At 50.2% G+C, this 12,984-nt stretch overlaps 1 protein-coding gene across 1 annotated transcript; it reads right to left on the reverse strand.

Moving 5' to 3' along the window:
* Positions 1 to 6,706: 6,706 nt before the first annotated feature.
* PROX2 (prospero homeobox 2) lies at positions 6,707 to 9,929 on the reverse strand. The gene is made up of 4 exons (XM_074909224.1): positions 8,331 to 9,929; positions 7,668 to 7,775; positions 7,062 to 7,256; positions 6,707 to 6,954 (listed from the first exon to the last, which is right to left on the reverse strand). The coding sequence occupies exons 1-4, from the start codon at positions 9,891 to 9,893 to the stop codon at positions 6,769 to 6,771; spliced, it is 2,052 nt and encodes a 683-aa protein (XP_074765325.1). The 5' UTR covers positions 9,894 to 9,929; the 3' UTR covers positions 6,707 to 6,768.
* Positions 9,930 to 12,984: the final 3,055 nt, after the last annotated feature.

The following is a 12,984-nucleotide window of genomic DNA, read 5'->3' on the forward strand; positions in this document are numbered from 1 at the left end:
CTTTTTGTTTTAAATACTCAGTGCAGTTTTATGGAAACAAGCTTATAACAACTCAGGAGAAGGAGGATTCTGTAGTTTTGTCTCAGCTATTCAAGAGTTCACACAGGAACAATTTGGCACCAAACATGTTCTGTGCCATTGCAGGCTTCCTCACAGTAGCTGCTCAAGAAACATTGTTCCAAAGATAATTCCTTCCAGCATGACATGTCCCCTTCTAAAAAATGGAATGCAATCATCTTTGAGTAAGCCCAGGATCTGCAAGGATTTTGTTTCCCTGGTTGGTGTGACTGTTAAAATGCAGAAAGCATTGCCACCAGCATCCTGGTTACGTTCGTGTTCAGGTTGCAGGTATGGAAGATGCTTACACAAGCAAATAGTATAGTGTTAATGGACATGTCTCCAGTTAAGTGCTAACATATGGGTGAATATAGTATTGTCACTTCTTTATATTTTAAAAAATAATCAAAGCTGTATGCAGTTCCTGAAATGGAGCATTTGTCACCAGATCAAACACTCCCGCCTTGGCTTGGCTTGTTGCAGCCTTGGGAAGCCAAGATCATGTGCCATGAATACAGAGACCTTCACTGACTGGACCATTACTGAGACAGTGTTTCCAGCTTCCAGATGTTGCCAGTTCCTGCAAAGATTGCTCTGGTCTTTTGGATAACATTGCTCATTAAACATTTAGTCAGAAACAGGTGAGATTGCTTTGAAGCTTAGGGTTTAGAAATAGCTGCAGAATAAATTGTCTATTTGAAGTTGCAGGATGATGAAGAAAAATGCACTGAAGGGCTTTACGTGAGCTCTGACAGCAGCAGTGACTCCAGGTGCTGCACAGGGACTTGCACTCTACCCAGAGGTTATTTGAAGGGTCTGCTGCCAAGCAAAAGGCCCCTGCTGTTCTGTACTCACTTGGAAATGCCATGCTATGGGCACAGCCTTCCACAAAGAAACAACAAACTGAAAAATTTCTGGGCCAGCAGCTGTCAGAGCTGAGAAGATACAGCTTTGCTGCTGCTTGGTGTCATGCTCGCAGCTGCAGCCCAGGACATTTCTGAACATGAATAGATTATACTCTGCTTTATAATGATTGCTCAAGAGAGGAGAGCACTCTCGCTTTTAAAAATACTGTTTCTACAGACTTATCTTTTTGTAACTGAGGCTACTATTCCTAAAGTGTTTTATTTAAAAGCAGCCTTTGTAATTGTTTTTATTTGAACACAGGTTGCACTGCCAGTCATAGGGACTCAGTAGATGCAGAGATGGGTAGGGCTGGCCTCACTTTTCCCTTGAGCATGGATTCATGGTGTTTTCAAAAGTTGTCCTTATGTCTACTATTTCTTACTCACAGACCTGGAAATTAGAAATGGAAAACACTTAAGCTGTTGAATATTCTGTGATTGCTCTCTGAGAACCAAATGAGGACTGGTTTTATATAGAGATGTATAGATGTGTATATACACATATATGTTGTCAGTTATTTCACTTAGTTTTTTTAAAATAATACAAAGTATTTTTTTATAATTTCTGTTCTTTGTGTAAAGTTATGGATGACATATATGTGCTTTGGGAAATCCAGTAAAATATTTTCCTTGGAAGTTTCAGTTTTTTTCCTGTTCATACTCCCAGCTTTTCACTTCACTGTTTGCTTTTAGGTGCTTATTTTCCATGATTGTGGTAAAACTAAAAGATTTGCCCTGTTGGGTACAGGCTGGCACTTGTAAGAATGATCTTTATTAATCTAGTAGAACAAGTAGTGAGAAAACAATAAAAGCCTGAGCAATAAACACCAGCAGAGAAGGTGCCACGTTTGGTTCATGCCAGTTGAACTTAATGCTGCGTCATTAAATGTTGCTTAGTAGGTAATGGAGAAATAGCCACAGAAAGTGTCTGTAACACCCATTTTATTGGAATAGCAAAACCAAGAACAGTGTTTGACTCTAATACACAAAATGAAAATTACCCTATGAACTTTTAATCAAAATCCTAGTGCTAAAAACCAGATTACTAGATTTGGGAAGCCTATAGAAATGCTGCAGAGGCTGACAGTAGATACGATTGCTTACTGTAAATATGCTGAAAGTCATCTCAAAAGGACAAATAGGAAATTTCTCAAACGTGTGTTACCAAAAAAAAGAGAAAGAAAATTAAATTGATTATGACATGGGACTTCACCTGCCATGCAGCAGCCTGTACAGTTAGCTGAGAAGGAATTACTGTGTAAATATGGACTGTATCCTCACACATGTTGAGTGTTGACTTAAATATGCTTTTCCTTGGGATCTGTGGCACAGCTCTCACTGGCTTTACCTAAGTAGCTGTTCTCAAGTATTCTAGATCAGGCTTGCTTTTTAAAATGGGTTTACAAGTTTGGCATTTATCTATTCACAGAAACGTGTGCTTGTTCTCTGGCAGTGTGCCTCCCATCTTCTCCCACTCCAGCTGCCTCCCCTCCATGATGAGCATTATTCCCTGCCAACCTGCTGGTTTTGGGTGGTGGAGGTGAGTCTTGACTATCAGCAGCTGCTGACTATCCTCTCACTCTTGTGTACTTGTGCTCAGAGTAAATATCTCCCTCAAAAGCCCCTGGACTATACAGTGGCCTTCCTGTGGAGGTGCTGGCCCACACTGCCATCTGGGCAGAGATCCTTTCTCCACCCTGCTTGTCCTTGCACTCAGGCTTTAGTGCTGCGGGCAGGCTGGTGAGCTGGGACAGAGGAAGGGGTGTCTCCTCCAGCTGGCAAGTGATGTCAGATCTCTCAAATGTCTTTGAACTGTAACCTGGATTAGGCTGTCCTTCCAGTGCATGTAATGGCACAGCAAATGTTGCTGAGATTTTATGAGCACAGGTTCACCAGGGGATGCTTACCTGGAGAGAGGTGCCCGGATGCCAAATACACATCTTAGGTATTTGAGAGAAGGTCCCTTTCAAGAACATCTGCTTGAGATGGGAACTTCCAGGGCTGGTTCAGTCACAGTAGACAGGTCCAAGTCCTTAGCAGGAGCAAAGAAAAAAAGAGATATTTTATTGCTTGTCAGAGTTTCCCCCCAAGCTATTTTGGCACATGAGATGAATGTTCACTAGGAGCTGCTTCCAGCTATAATTAGCTGTCCATGTGTAATATGGGCTTTTATGGTAAGTAATAACATAGATGAGTACATAAGAGTTCTTGGGGCCTCGCCAGCTTTAGTCAGCGTGGTCACGTCTCCCTCTTTCGGCTGCTACAGGACCAGCCTGGAGACAACAAACCGATTTTTAGAGCTTCACAGTCTTTGCTGCTGTTCAGCTGTGTGGACAGGGTAAACTGCTGTGGATGGGTTATGAATGCAATTGGAAATGTAAAAGGATAGCTTCAAGGAATTGTTCCCAGAGGATACAGTTACAGGTGGCTGTGGGCTTTTTGCATATACCACAGAAATTTGGATAGAGTGAAGGAACGGATTATTTTTTTTTTAAAGAGGAAACTGAGTCAGCAGTAGGTGAGTGCTTCCCCACTGCTTCCTCAGGTAAGGGGTGGGAAATGGCGAAGCAAGAGCCCACCCAAGCCTGAAGGTCACAGCTGTAGTCATTGTGTGGGCAGTGGCTCTCCCTTCTCCCCTCCCAGCCCTCGAAGTAGACTGTCTGTAGAAATCTCCCCATGCCGGTCATCCATTAGCCTTTGTTTGAAAACCAGTTGCTGTATCTTGGGTACTGCTAGAACATAACTGAAATTACACACCATTCCCTGCACAGCACAACCAGTGAAACCCTAATTTGTTAAGAATTCACACCCTATTTCCCTTCTGCTTCAGGCTCCGTTGTCCCCAGCTCTCCCCATGTCCCAGCAGATGTGCTGACCTCCATATCAGCGTTCCTATGACCTAGATAAAGCAAAGGCAGTGCTGCTTTCCAAGGCTCTTGCAGGAACATGGGGCTGTGATTCAGCTCACCCTGCTTCAGCGTTGCACAGCAGAGCTGTGCCTGCCTGGGTGCAACCACCCTGACACTGGGCAGACGTGCACCACCAGAGGAGGGAGCTGCACCCCAGCCACCCCAAACAGGAGCTCTACTTGCAGAGGGAGCATGAAGTGACCAAAAGGTGGGTAGATGCTCTCTCTGCACCCCTGACACCTCTCTGCTTTCTGTCACACTTGGCTGAAGGTGGACAGAGGGTTGAAAAGCTGCTGGGAAAGATGCCAGCCAGACACATGTCCCATGGTCTCGTGTCCTTCACAGTCACTCTAACCATGCTTTTTTTTTTTTTTTTCCTGTTTATGTTGGATGAAAAAGCTGCCCAGGCAGAATTCAACCCCTGGATACAAGTGGCGAGGCCTCATCACAGACAAAGGAAAACTGATGTGAGATGTTGTTTGTTGTTGTCATGCTGGTCTACATTTCACAAAAGCCAGTGTAAAACACAGCTCTTTAGTTCCCACTTCCTTACAGTTACATGGCAAACCCTGGAACAAAAATACTGCTCCAAATACTGGGTCTGATCCTGTTCAACATCTTCATTAATGGTTGCATTGTGGAGTCTCCCTCCTCGGAGATACTCAGAAGCCATCTGGACGTGGCCCTGGGTAACTGGCTCTTGCTGGCCCTGCTTGAGCAGGGGGTTGGGCCACATGACCTCCAAAGGTTCCTGCCAACCTCAGCCGCTCCATGACTGTGATCTGGGGCATTGCCTTGCCCTCAGCCCACTACCTGCCACTTTACTGACACCCATGAACTTGTGTGTTAGCAGAGGAAGCAAAGAACTGCTCCCCCAAGGACTTTGTGTAAAAGGGCTTTGTTCTAGCAGGTTGTCTTTGCTAAGCTTTGTTTAGCTACAGCCAAAAGAATTTACTAACTCCTTCTCTGACCAAGGCTTTCTGCCTTTTCCATCAGTGTTGGTCTTGCCTACCCAATGCATTACTTAAGCTCTGAGGTAGTTATTGCCTGCATGCACAGCACCGTCTTGTCCCTCATGGTGTCACCCGCAACACTTCTCAGATGCTGTACATTTGAGTCTGGCACTCGCAAGCTTTGGGATGTGTCTCAGTCTGCCTCCAGACCCGCCTTGCCGATGCTTCCAACAAGTTGCACTGTGGAGCAGACTGACCCTGAGGCATTGGGGTGAGGGTGTGGGTTTAAATGAGCATGTTGGTTAGTGGGGGCTGCTCAGCCCCACAGGGATGCTGGCAGGAGGAGTGAGCCCTTTTGCTGCAGTGTTACTCTTCTAACAAAAGGCAAGAAGTTCCCAGGGTAATGCTTTAGAGCAGAAATTATCAAATACATCTCTAGGGATGTAAAGGGGTAGCTTAAACCGTCTGTTTATTTAAAAATGGATACATTTGTTATTGGGGTTGTAAAATATACAAATCACAAGAAATGAACATATAACCAGAAGCAGGAAATCAGGGCAGCCACACTCATGCTGGGGGAAACCACTGGAGACCCCATCCTGCCCTGATGTCATTACATGTTTCCTTACCCCTGCAGACACACTGCCTTTAGATCACACCAGCCGCTTGTCTAATACTGGAGCTGCCATTTTCCTTTCCCATGTCACTCGCTGTGCTCTAGTACACAGCTGGCACCTTGCAGCACATCCAACATCATCTTGACCTCCTCCTGATTCTCTTCTCCCAGAGTGTTTTGCATGGGGGTGTCATTGCTCATCCTCAGTTACTCACTGCTGCCCTCCCAGAGCCCTCCGGCCATGCCTCTCCCAGGATCTCTCTCCTCTTCACAGCCTTTCCCTCCCCATCACCACCTCTGCCGAGACGAGAGAGCCCTTAAAATGCTTTGCCACATGCCATCAGGTGGAAAAGTGGCCGCTGAGTCCTGGTTACAGGGAAAAGAAACAATCCTACAGCAATGAGGTGCAGACCTCAGAGCCCAAGCTCCTTACTGACTTGTGTTAAAACTCACAGGGACTGACAGGTCCCACAATACATGCTCCTCTTTCACCATGGGCAGGTTGTGGAGCTGAGATGTTTAGGGCAGTTTTGCCAGCAGAAGCACAGTGTAAGGGGACACAGGTGGGTGGTTAACATGGCACTTTCCTCCCAGTTGATGGGTTGATGGGGGCTGGCTGTGCACGCTGCTCTCCTCCAGCATCACGGGGAACACTGCTGGTGAGCGGTCACTCTGGGCTGCTTCCACCAGTACACATGCACCTGCTTGGCCACAGCATGCAGCTGCATTGGGGGCTCTTGCCAAACAGGACAGGGGAGGCACGGGGGAGTATTGTTCATGCTGGCTACAACACTTTTTACATCTCTCATACAGGGTCAGCTATCCCCATGGGGTGCTTAAAATGCTGAAATTCACCAGCTGTTTTCTTTGGACACTGGCTTGTTGTATCTGGACAGAAACGGAGGTGTGCACGTCCACTGGTCTGCTGCGCCAAGAAAACTTTGCCCGCTGTTAGGACCTCTGCCTGCTTTATAAACAGAAAGGCTGTTTGCCCTGATCTGTGGCCCTCTGGAGAAGACAAGGAAGGTGGCTTGCCCAGGGTCACAGGGAGAGCTGGGACAGGGTGATATCCCAGGCTCCAACATGATAGCTTCATCTCTGTCCCACCCCTCCAAGGGTCTCCAGCAGGACCCCACTGGCTTTGAGCAGGGCAATAAAACACACAGCATAAAATCCCAGCACCTGAGGCAAGTGATAGGCCTCACCCAAGGAGCTGTCTTACAGGCCAGAGAGAAAATACTCAGAATAACAGATGTTGTACAGAGTGCCCATGAGGTGCTTAGCACATGGGGGCTGCACACAGGACCCCGGGCTGCTTTCACAGAGGCTCAGCTGCGGAGCAGTTCCTGGGAGCAACCAGTGGCTTTGAACCCTTCCGGGATGTCGCTGTCCAATTTGGAAATTATTTTGTAAATGGGTTTCTTCCAGGAGGGGTCGGCGTCCTTGCCCGCTCTGACAGCACTGAAGAACTCCCGCAGCGTCAGGCTGGCCACCTCCAGGAACCGTCCTGGCACCTGTAGCGAGACAGGCATCAGCCCATGGCACCATCGGGTCCCCCACTGCCCCCTCACCCCAGCAAACCCCATCACCCCACCACCCCTACCCCTCAACTGCTCCTCACCTCAAAGTCGTTCCCCTTGTTATAGTGCATGTTGAGGGCGCGGAAAAGCTCTGAGTCCCGGGAGACACGGAGGGTACCAGCATCCACAACGCCCTCCAGCAGGGCCTGCCGGGCAAACTTCTCCACCTGGATGTAGTAAAACTCGCGGAAGTTGCTGAACCACTTGATGAGCTGGGAGGTGATGCAGCGGCTGAACTGCCAGGTGGAGAGCCGAAGGACGGGTGTTAGGCCAGCTTAGAGTCTCCTGACCCACCACTGGCCCGGCCCCAAACCCAGCCCTGCCCCAGGGGTGCAAAAGCACCACCCAGGACCACAACATGGGGGTGCCCACGGTGCCTCTCCCCTCTGAGATTGGGATCCCAGCTGCCCTGCGGTGGGGAGGCACATTCATGATTTAATCGCAGTGCCTCAGTTGCCCAGCGCAAAGACCTGGCAGCCCAGGTCTGCCACAGCCCTGAGCACCCGCTCCAGGGCAGCCTGTGCTGAAGTGGGGGGTGCCATTCCCCTGCTCTTGCCAGCGGGGCAGGGAGACACGAGAGCATCCTCTTCCCTGTGGTTCCCCAGCAAGGTAGGCTGGGTGCCAAGCACTGGGTGCTGCCATTTTACCTGCACATCAAGGAAGTAGGTCTTCAGTAGTGTGGAGCTGGGGTAGCGGGTGAAGAAAAACATCAGCTTGGCCTTCTTCAGGTGGCCAGGGGTCAGTGCCTCCTGCATCTGCATCGGGGTCAAGGAAAGCCTGCACGCAGCAGCCTGAGCAGCTCAGTGCATCCCTGAGCACTGGCCCTGGCACACATATGCCTGGTGCCCATGATAACCCCTCCCCACAGACTGGCAGCAGGGTGGATGGGTTCATCCCTGGCTCAGTACCCTTTGGCTTTTTGCTTTGGAATCCCCAGGGAAGCCGCTGCTCCCCAAGATGCTTCCCAGGCCAGTGGGAACAGGGATTTTCGTGAGATTCCTGATCCTGACATAGAATGACGGGACCACCAGGATGGCTTAAGAGCAGGCTTGGGAGCTCCTGACTTCTACCCCCAGCTATGCTACAGCATCTAACCAACACTGAGGAGCAGCAGTGCCCCTCCACAGCTCAGGATCCCTTTCCTGCCCACCCTTTTTTAGCCCCCTGTGGAGCAGCAGGGACCATGGCCCTGGGGAGTCAGGCAGGGGCTGTGCTGTGGCTCTGGAGGACAAGGGGAGCACACCCAAGCCCAAGGACCTCTCTAGCTCCAGCTGAGTTTAGGGACCTCTCCAGCTGCCCCCAAAGGATATATGGGTGGAGGCAAAGGGTGCCCCATCCATCGCAGCCTGCAGCTCCCTGCAGCCATCCCTGCCAGCTGGCAGCAGTGCCAGGCTCTCCATGTCAGCAGGGCTCAGGGACAGGGGATGCTGATGCTGCTGTCTCACGGCTGATGACCTCAGTTTGACAGTTCCCCAGTGCAAGTCAAAGGGCTCTGGAGGACCTCTTTCTGGAGCAGAGGGGGTCCCACAAGAGACGCTGCCCCAGAGGCCATGCTGGCCATAGCCCAGCAGCTGGCTTAGCAACTGGCTGTCCTGGACGGGGGTGGCCAAGCCCAGTGAATAACCCACGCTGGACACCTGAAAGGGTTTTCTGACCCCCTTTGAACTGAATGAGCCAGCATGAGAGCCTGGGCTCTTCCCTGAAGCTCCTGACAGGGTCTCAGCCTGGAGTGAGCCCAGCGAGCCCTGTGCTTTCATGGGACATGGCTTAGCAAGTGGCTTTCTGCATTTCCCAGCAGCAAAATGCTCTCTCCTGGCATCTGGCCCTGGCACCGGGAGGCTGCAGTGCTGCTGCAGAAGATGGTTGGCTGCCTTTGGCCAGACAGTTTTCAGGACAGAGTCTACTACCCAGGACGTCACCACGGCCAACTCGTGCTTCAGAGCCTGTGAAAGGACCCTCGCTGCTGAGGGCAGGGTACCTGTCTCGCCTCTGTCCTCATCCTCCTCCGGCCCATGCACCTCCATGACATCCCTCCAGAGAGGTGCTTTGCACGGGTCACTGGTGGCAGCAGCACTGTCTTTGTCCCACCTGTCTCCAAGCTTTCCAGGCAGTGGATGCACTTTCTCAGCACCTTCCTGGGTTTGGGCAGTGTCCCCAGAGTCGCAGACCTGGGAGAACTTCTCCTGAAGCTGCCTCAGCTGTTGCTCTAAAAAGCAGAGCTGCTCCTTGAGCTGCTGGCAGCCCTCGGCATGGGGGCTGTCCCCTATGGGGGCCACTCGCCTGGCCGCCCTTGTGCCCTGCTGGGGCACCCTCGGCTTCCTCTTGCTCTCTGGAGGCATCTCACCACCCCTCTCCCTCTCATGACCAAAAGCTGCCTCCAGGCTCTTGCCAAATGCCTGAGGGGTTGGTGGAAGGCTCATGCCTTGGATGATGCTCTCCACCCTGGCCCGTTTGGCTTGTAGGTGCTGGTCAGAGAACTGGTCCCACAGGTGCTGGTCAGAGAGCTGGTCCCTGTTGCTAGCACAGGGCAGAGGAGCTGGGGCACAGGTCCTGGCAAAAGCCAGGGCTTGCGCTCCTCCAGTAGATGCACCATGCTCATAGTCCTGAGGCAGGGACACTGCCTGAGAGGGAGGGAAAAGGATGGTGGGATCCAGGTTCCTGCCAACGATTGGGTGTCTGAGGAGCTGAGATATCAGGGATGCACTAGGGGAAGGCAAGAGAGAGTCGGTCTGGAAACAGGGCTCTGACTTCAGCCCCTGGCCATGCCCTGAAGTGGCATAGTCTCTATCCTGCTCAGAGCCAGTCCTGCCATCCATCATCTCTTCTTCCTGCCTGGTACCCAGAGAGCTGACCCTCAGCTGGTTGGGGATCATCTCCGGTGACAGACTGGCAGGCTTCCCATGTGTTTGATGTTTCAGCCTGCTAGCAGTGTGGAGCTGGAGAAAGAGCAAGAAACATCAGTGGGCAGGACCTCATACAGCAGCTCTCCATGCACATGGCCAGAAATTTTTCCTCCCAGATTCTCAAGGCACCCCTGATCCCCCACAAAATCTATTTCAGCAGAGAATGACCCAGGCAGAAACCTCCAAGCACTGCAGAATCCATGAGCAGGTATTATGACCTGGACTGAGTAGCCCAGAGAGTCATAGAGGTTTTGTGATACCCTCAGGTTAATTTAAGGTGAAACAACACAAAATGACCCATTGGAATGTTTCATCTGAAGTAGAAACAATCTAAACTTGGAAAGAATAGTAAGTGATGTGGCCTTTTACTGAAAAATCTGTAAGAAAGAAAAGAAAGGAAATAAACAGAAGAGAAAGAGAGTCAAAGAATCCAGATCACCACCCTGGGTTCCAGTGTTGTCTCAGGTCTCATAATCTTGGGTTAGCAAAGTTCTCTGTCACCTCTTAAGTTCATCGTATTGGCTGATTTGCATACTAGACAAAGAGAGGCGGATCTCCACAAACTTACTTGCATGAAAGGTGAGGAAAAGGTGTAGCGTGGGTTCTGCGCATGTGTTGAGGGGTATGGGGTGCATCATCCAACTGAGTTGGTGGTCATGATCTCCCCCTGCCACCTCTACCTTTCCTCCAGCTTTTGCTTCTTGGGTAATTATCCTGCCTTTGGCTCCTTCTGGAGCAGGGTGTTTCCCTCTTATCAATTTTTTTAGCCCTTCTTCAAGGGTATAGTCATTAGCAAGGCCTACATCATTTATCAAGCTCCTAAATTAAAGTGTAGGCATTAACCTGAACATACAGTTTTACTCAGTTTACTCTGCCTGCTTTGAGGCTTATCTAGAGAACTTGGCAATACAACCATGAGGGAGTGGAGCTGTGCACCCTTCGATGGACTCTGCGCTTCCTTAGGCAGCTAGTTCATCCCTTAGACTAACCACAAAGGTCACAGCTTGTCCTTGAGGCATTAACTCCTTCAATTCCTCACAACGGGCTGCCAGGTGTTGCATGACAGCAGCAACACCCTGGACACTGTCACAGCTCCCACCTACCAGCGAGGCATCCATCATGCCTGGAGTACCTTTCACACAGTTTGGGCCCTGGATGTGCCTGGCAGCATGGACTTCCCACACTGCCAACTGCACCTGCACCAGAGGCATTTGGGGAAACCCTCCTCTGGGCTCATGGACTCAGGTACAAGGGTGGTAAGCACCAGCTGGAGCCCTCTGCCAGGCATGCCTGGGCAAAGCTGATTTTGGGTGCTCCGGTTGCTGGCAGAGCACAGGGACAGCAGCTACATCCCCGCTGAAGGCATTCACAGTACGTAGCAGCGAGGCCACAGCATGGCTGCTGCCTGCTTCTGCCAGCACCCAGCACCTGCCACCACAGCCTGCTAGCTGATGTCTGCAAACAGTTGGTGCTGATTGCTGTGAGGGGCCTCAGACAAGAATGTGCCCAAGGACATAATTTTGTAACTGAAGGGTACCTCCCGGACATGGCAGATAAACCAGCAGACACCTGTGGAAGCTTCTTAGGGACCCTTCCCCAAATTTTAGTACACTTGTGCAATGTATTAACATATTAATTACATTCTCTGGAAATAGGTGTGTACTTCTTGGAAATTACATGAATATTAATTTCTTTTATTGTATATAATAAGTGTGCCCTTGTCTTTCAGTATGCACTTTAGGTGGAATGATCCTTTGGGCATCCAGTGCTGCAATAAAGAATGCCTGTCTTCTAAAACTTCAAACTAAGTCTTAAAGGGTTCTTTTGAGACCGAATTTACAGTAACACAGCCACGAGGGCACAGTGATGGGCAGCAGCTCTGGGGGGCTGGGGCAGCACAAACAGGTTGGTGGAAAGGGGCACAGCAAGGGCGAAAGTGTGATGTGACCTGCTGCAAGTGGCACACACCGGGATGTTCAGGCTAACACAGCACGGGGCTCCTAAGCACTTGGCATAACACTGAATAAAAGGGGTGGAGATGGGGATTACCGGGGAAGAGAAAAACTACTGAGCCAGCAGCCCCGGGCTTAAAATTGTCATGCTGACTCCAGGCAGGGATCCACCCCCTCCACTAGTTAGCTGCTGGGACAGCTTTGCAAAAGAAGGTGCAAAACCTTGTATCCTGGACAATTACAGAGTAACTGTCCCTGGGGGGTGCTTCTTCCTCATCCACATTAATTAGAAGTAGCTTTGCATCCCTGAAGGAGGACAGTTTATGCCTTTTCCAGACACCTTTGAAGTGTCTTGAGATTCTTTTGCTATGACCCAGAAACCTCTGATCATGTTCAACACTATCAGTCTCCTGTCTGCATGTCTGCTCCACGGTGAGTCCCCCAGGCTAGTGAGCAGTGTACAAAATGGGTTTCTTCTCACTGGTTTTTAGCAGGTTGCCTTTCTTCAAGCAGCCCTGTATTCCAGGCAGGTATCTGGGAGAGCTTTACCTTTTCCAGAGCTCTAGACAAACCAAATATTTTTTGTCTGACACCACTTGTTGCTCTCCTGTGTTGTCTTCCTCCACCTCCCGACCATTAGGATTTCATTTTCCTAACAGTCTGTCATAGGGGCATTAAAACTGCTCAGTTTATCCATGGCCAGCGGAAGGCCGGGGTCCCAGCAGCTCTTAGCATCACCCCTTGCCCTTGTATAACAAGTTTCACCATCACCTGTGGCCACCCCTTAGCCTGCCAGCCACTTCCAACAAAGCCACACAGAAAATGCAATGCAGTCATAGATTCCTTACACCCTTAAGCCAGTCCTTCTACTTCACTCAGTTTGTTACAGAAACACCTTCTTTTGGCACTTGGTCACAACTTCTCACTTCATCTGTGTTCGACAGCAAGGTCAGGGAGCTGACCTGTCCCCTATGCTGAGGCTTCCTAGCCCCAGAAACCCGGGACAATACACGTCTCATAAGTAGGTCGACTCAGAGCTGGCAGGAAGCCTTTCACTTGCCTAAGGCTTCCAGCACCACCACCTTTCTGCCAAAGATTTGGAGGCTGGG

Source organism: Athene noctua, chromosome 6, assembly GCF_965140245.1.
Source record: "Athene noctua chromosome 6, bAthNoc1.hap1.1, whole genome shotgun sequence".
NCBI lineage: Eukaryota > Metazoa > Chordata > Aves > Strigiformes > Strigidae > Athene > Athene noctua.

Excerpts from the sequence above, each read along its gene's own strand:
- PROX2 (XM_074909224.1), bottom strand. The coding sequence starts at position 9,893 with ATGATCCCCAACCAGCTGAGGGTCAGCTCTCTGGGTACCAGGCAGGAA. Across the intron at positions 7,257-7,667 it reads CCTACTTCCTTGATGTGCAG|TTCAGCCGCTGCATCACCTC; the intron begins GTAAAATGGCAG and ends TCCACCTGGCAG. Across the intron at positions 6,955-7,061 it reads ACAAGGGGAACGACTTTGAG|GTGCCAGGACGGTTCCTGGA; the intron begins GTGAGGAGCAGT and ends GTCTCGCTACAG.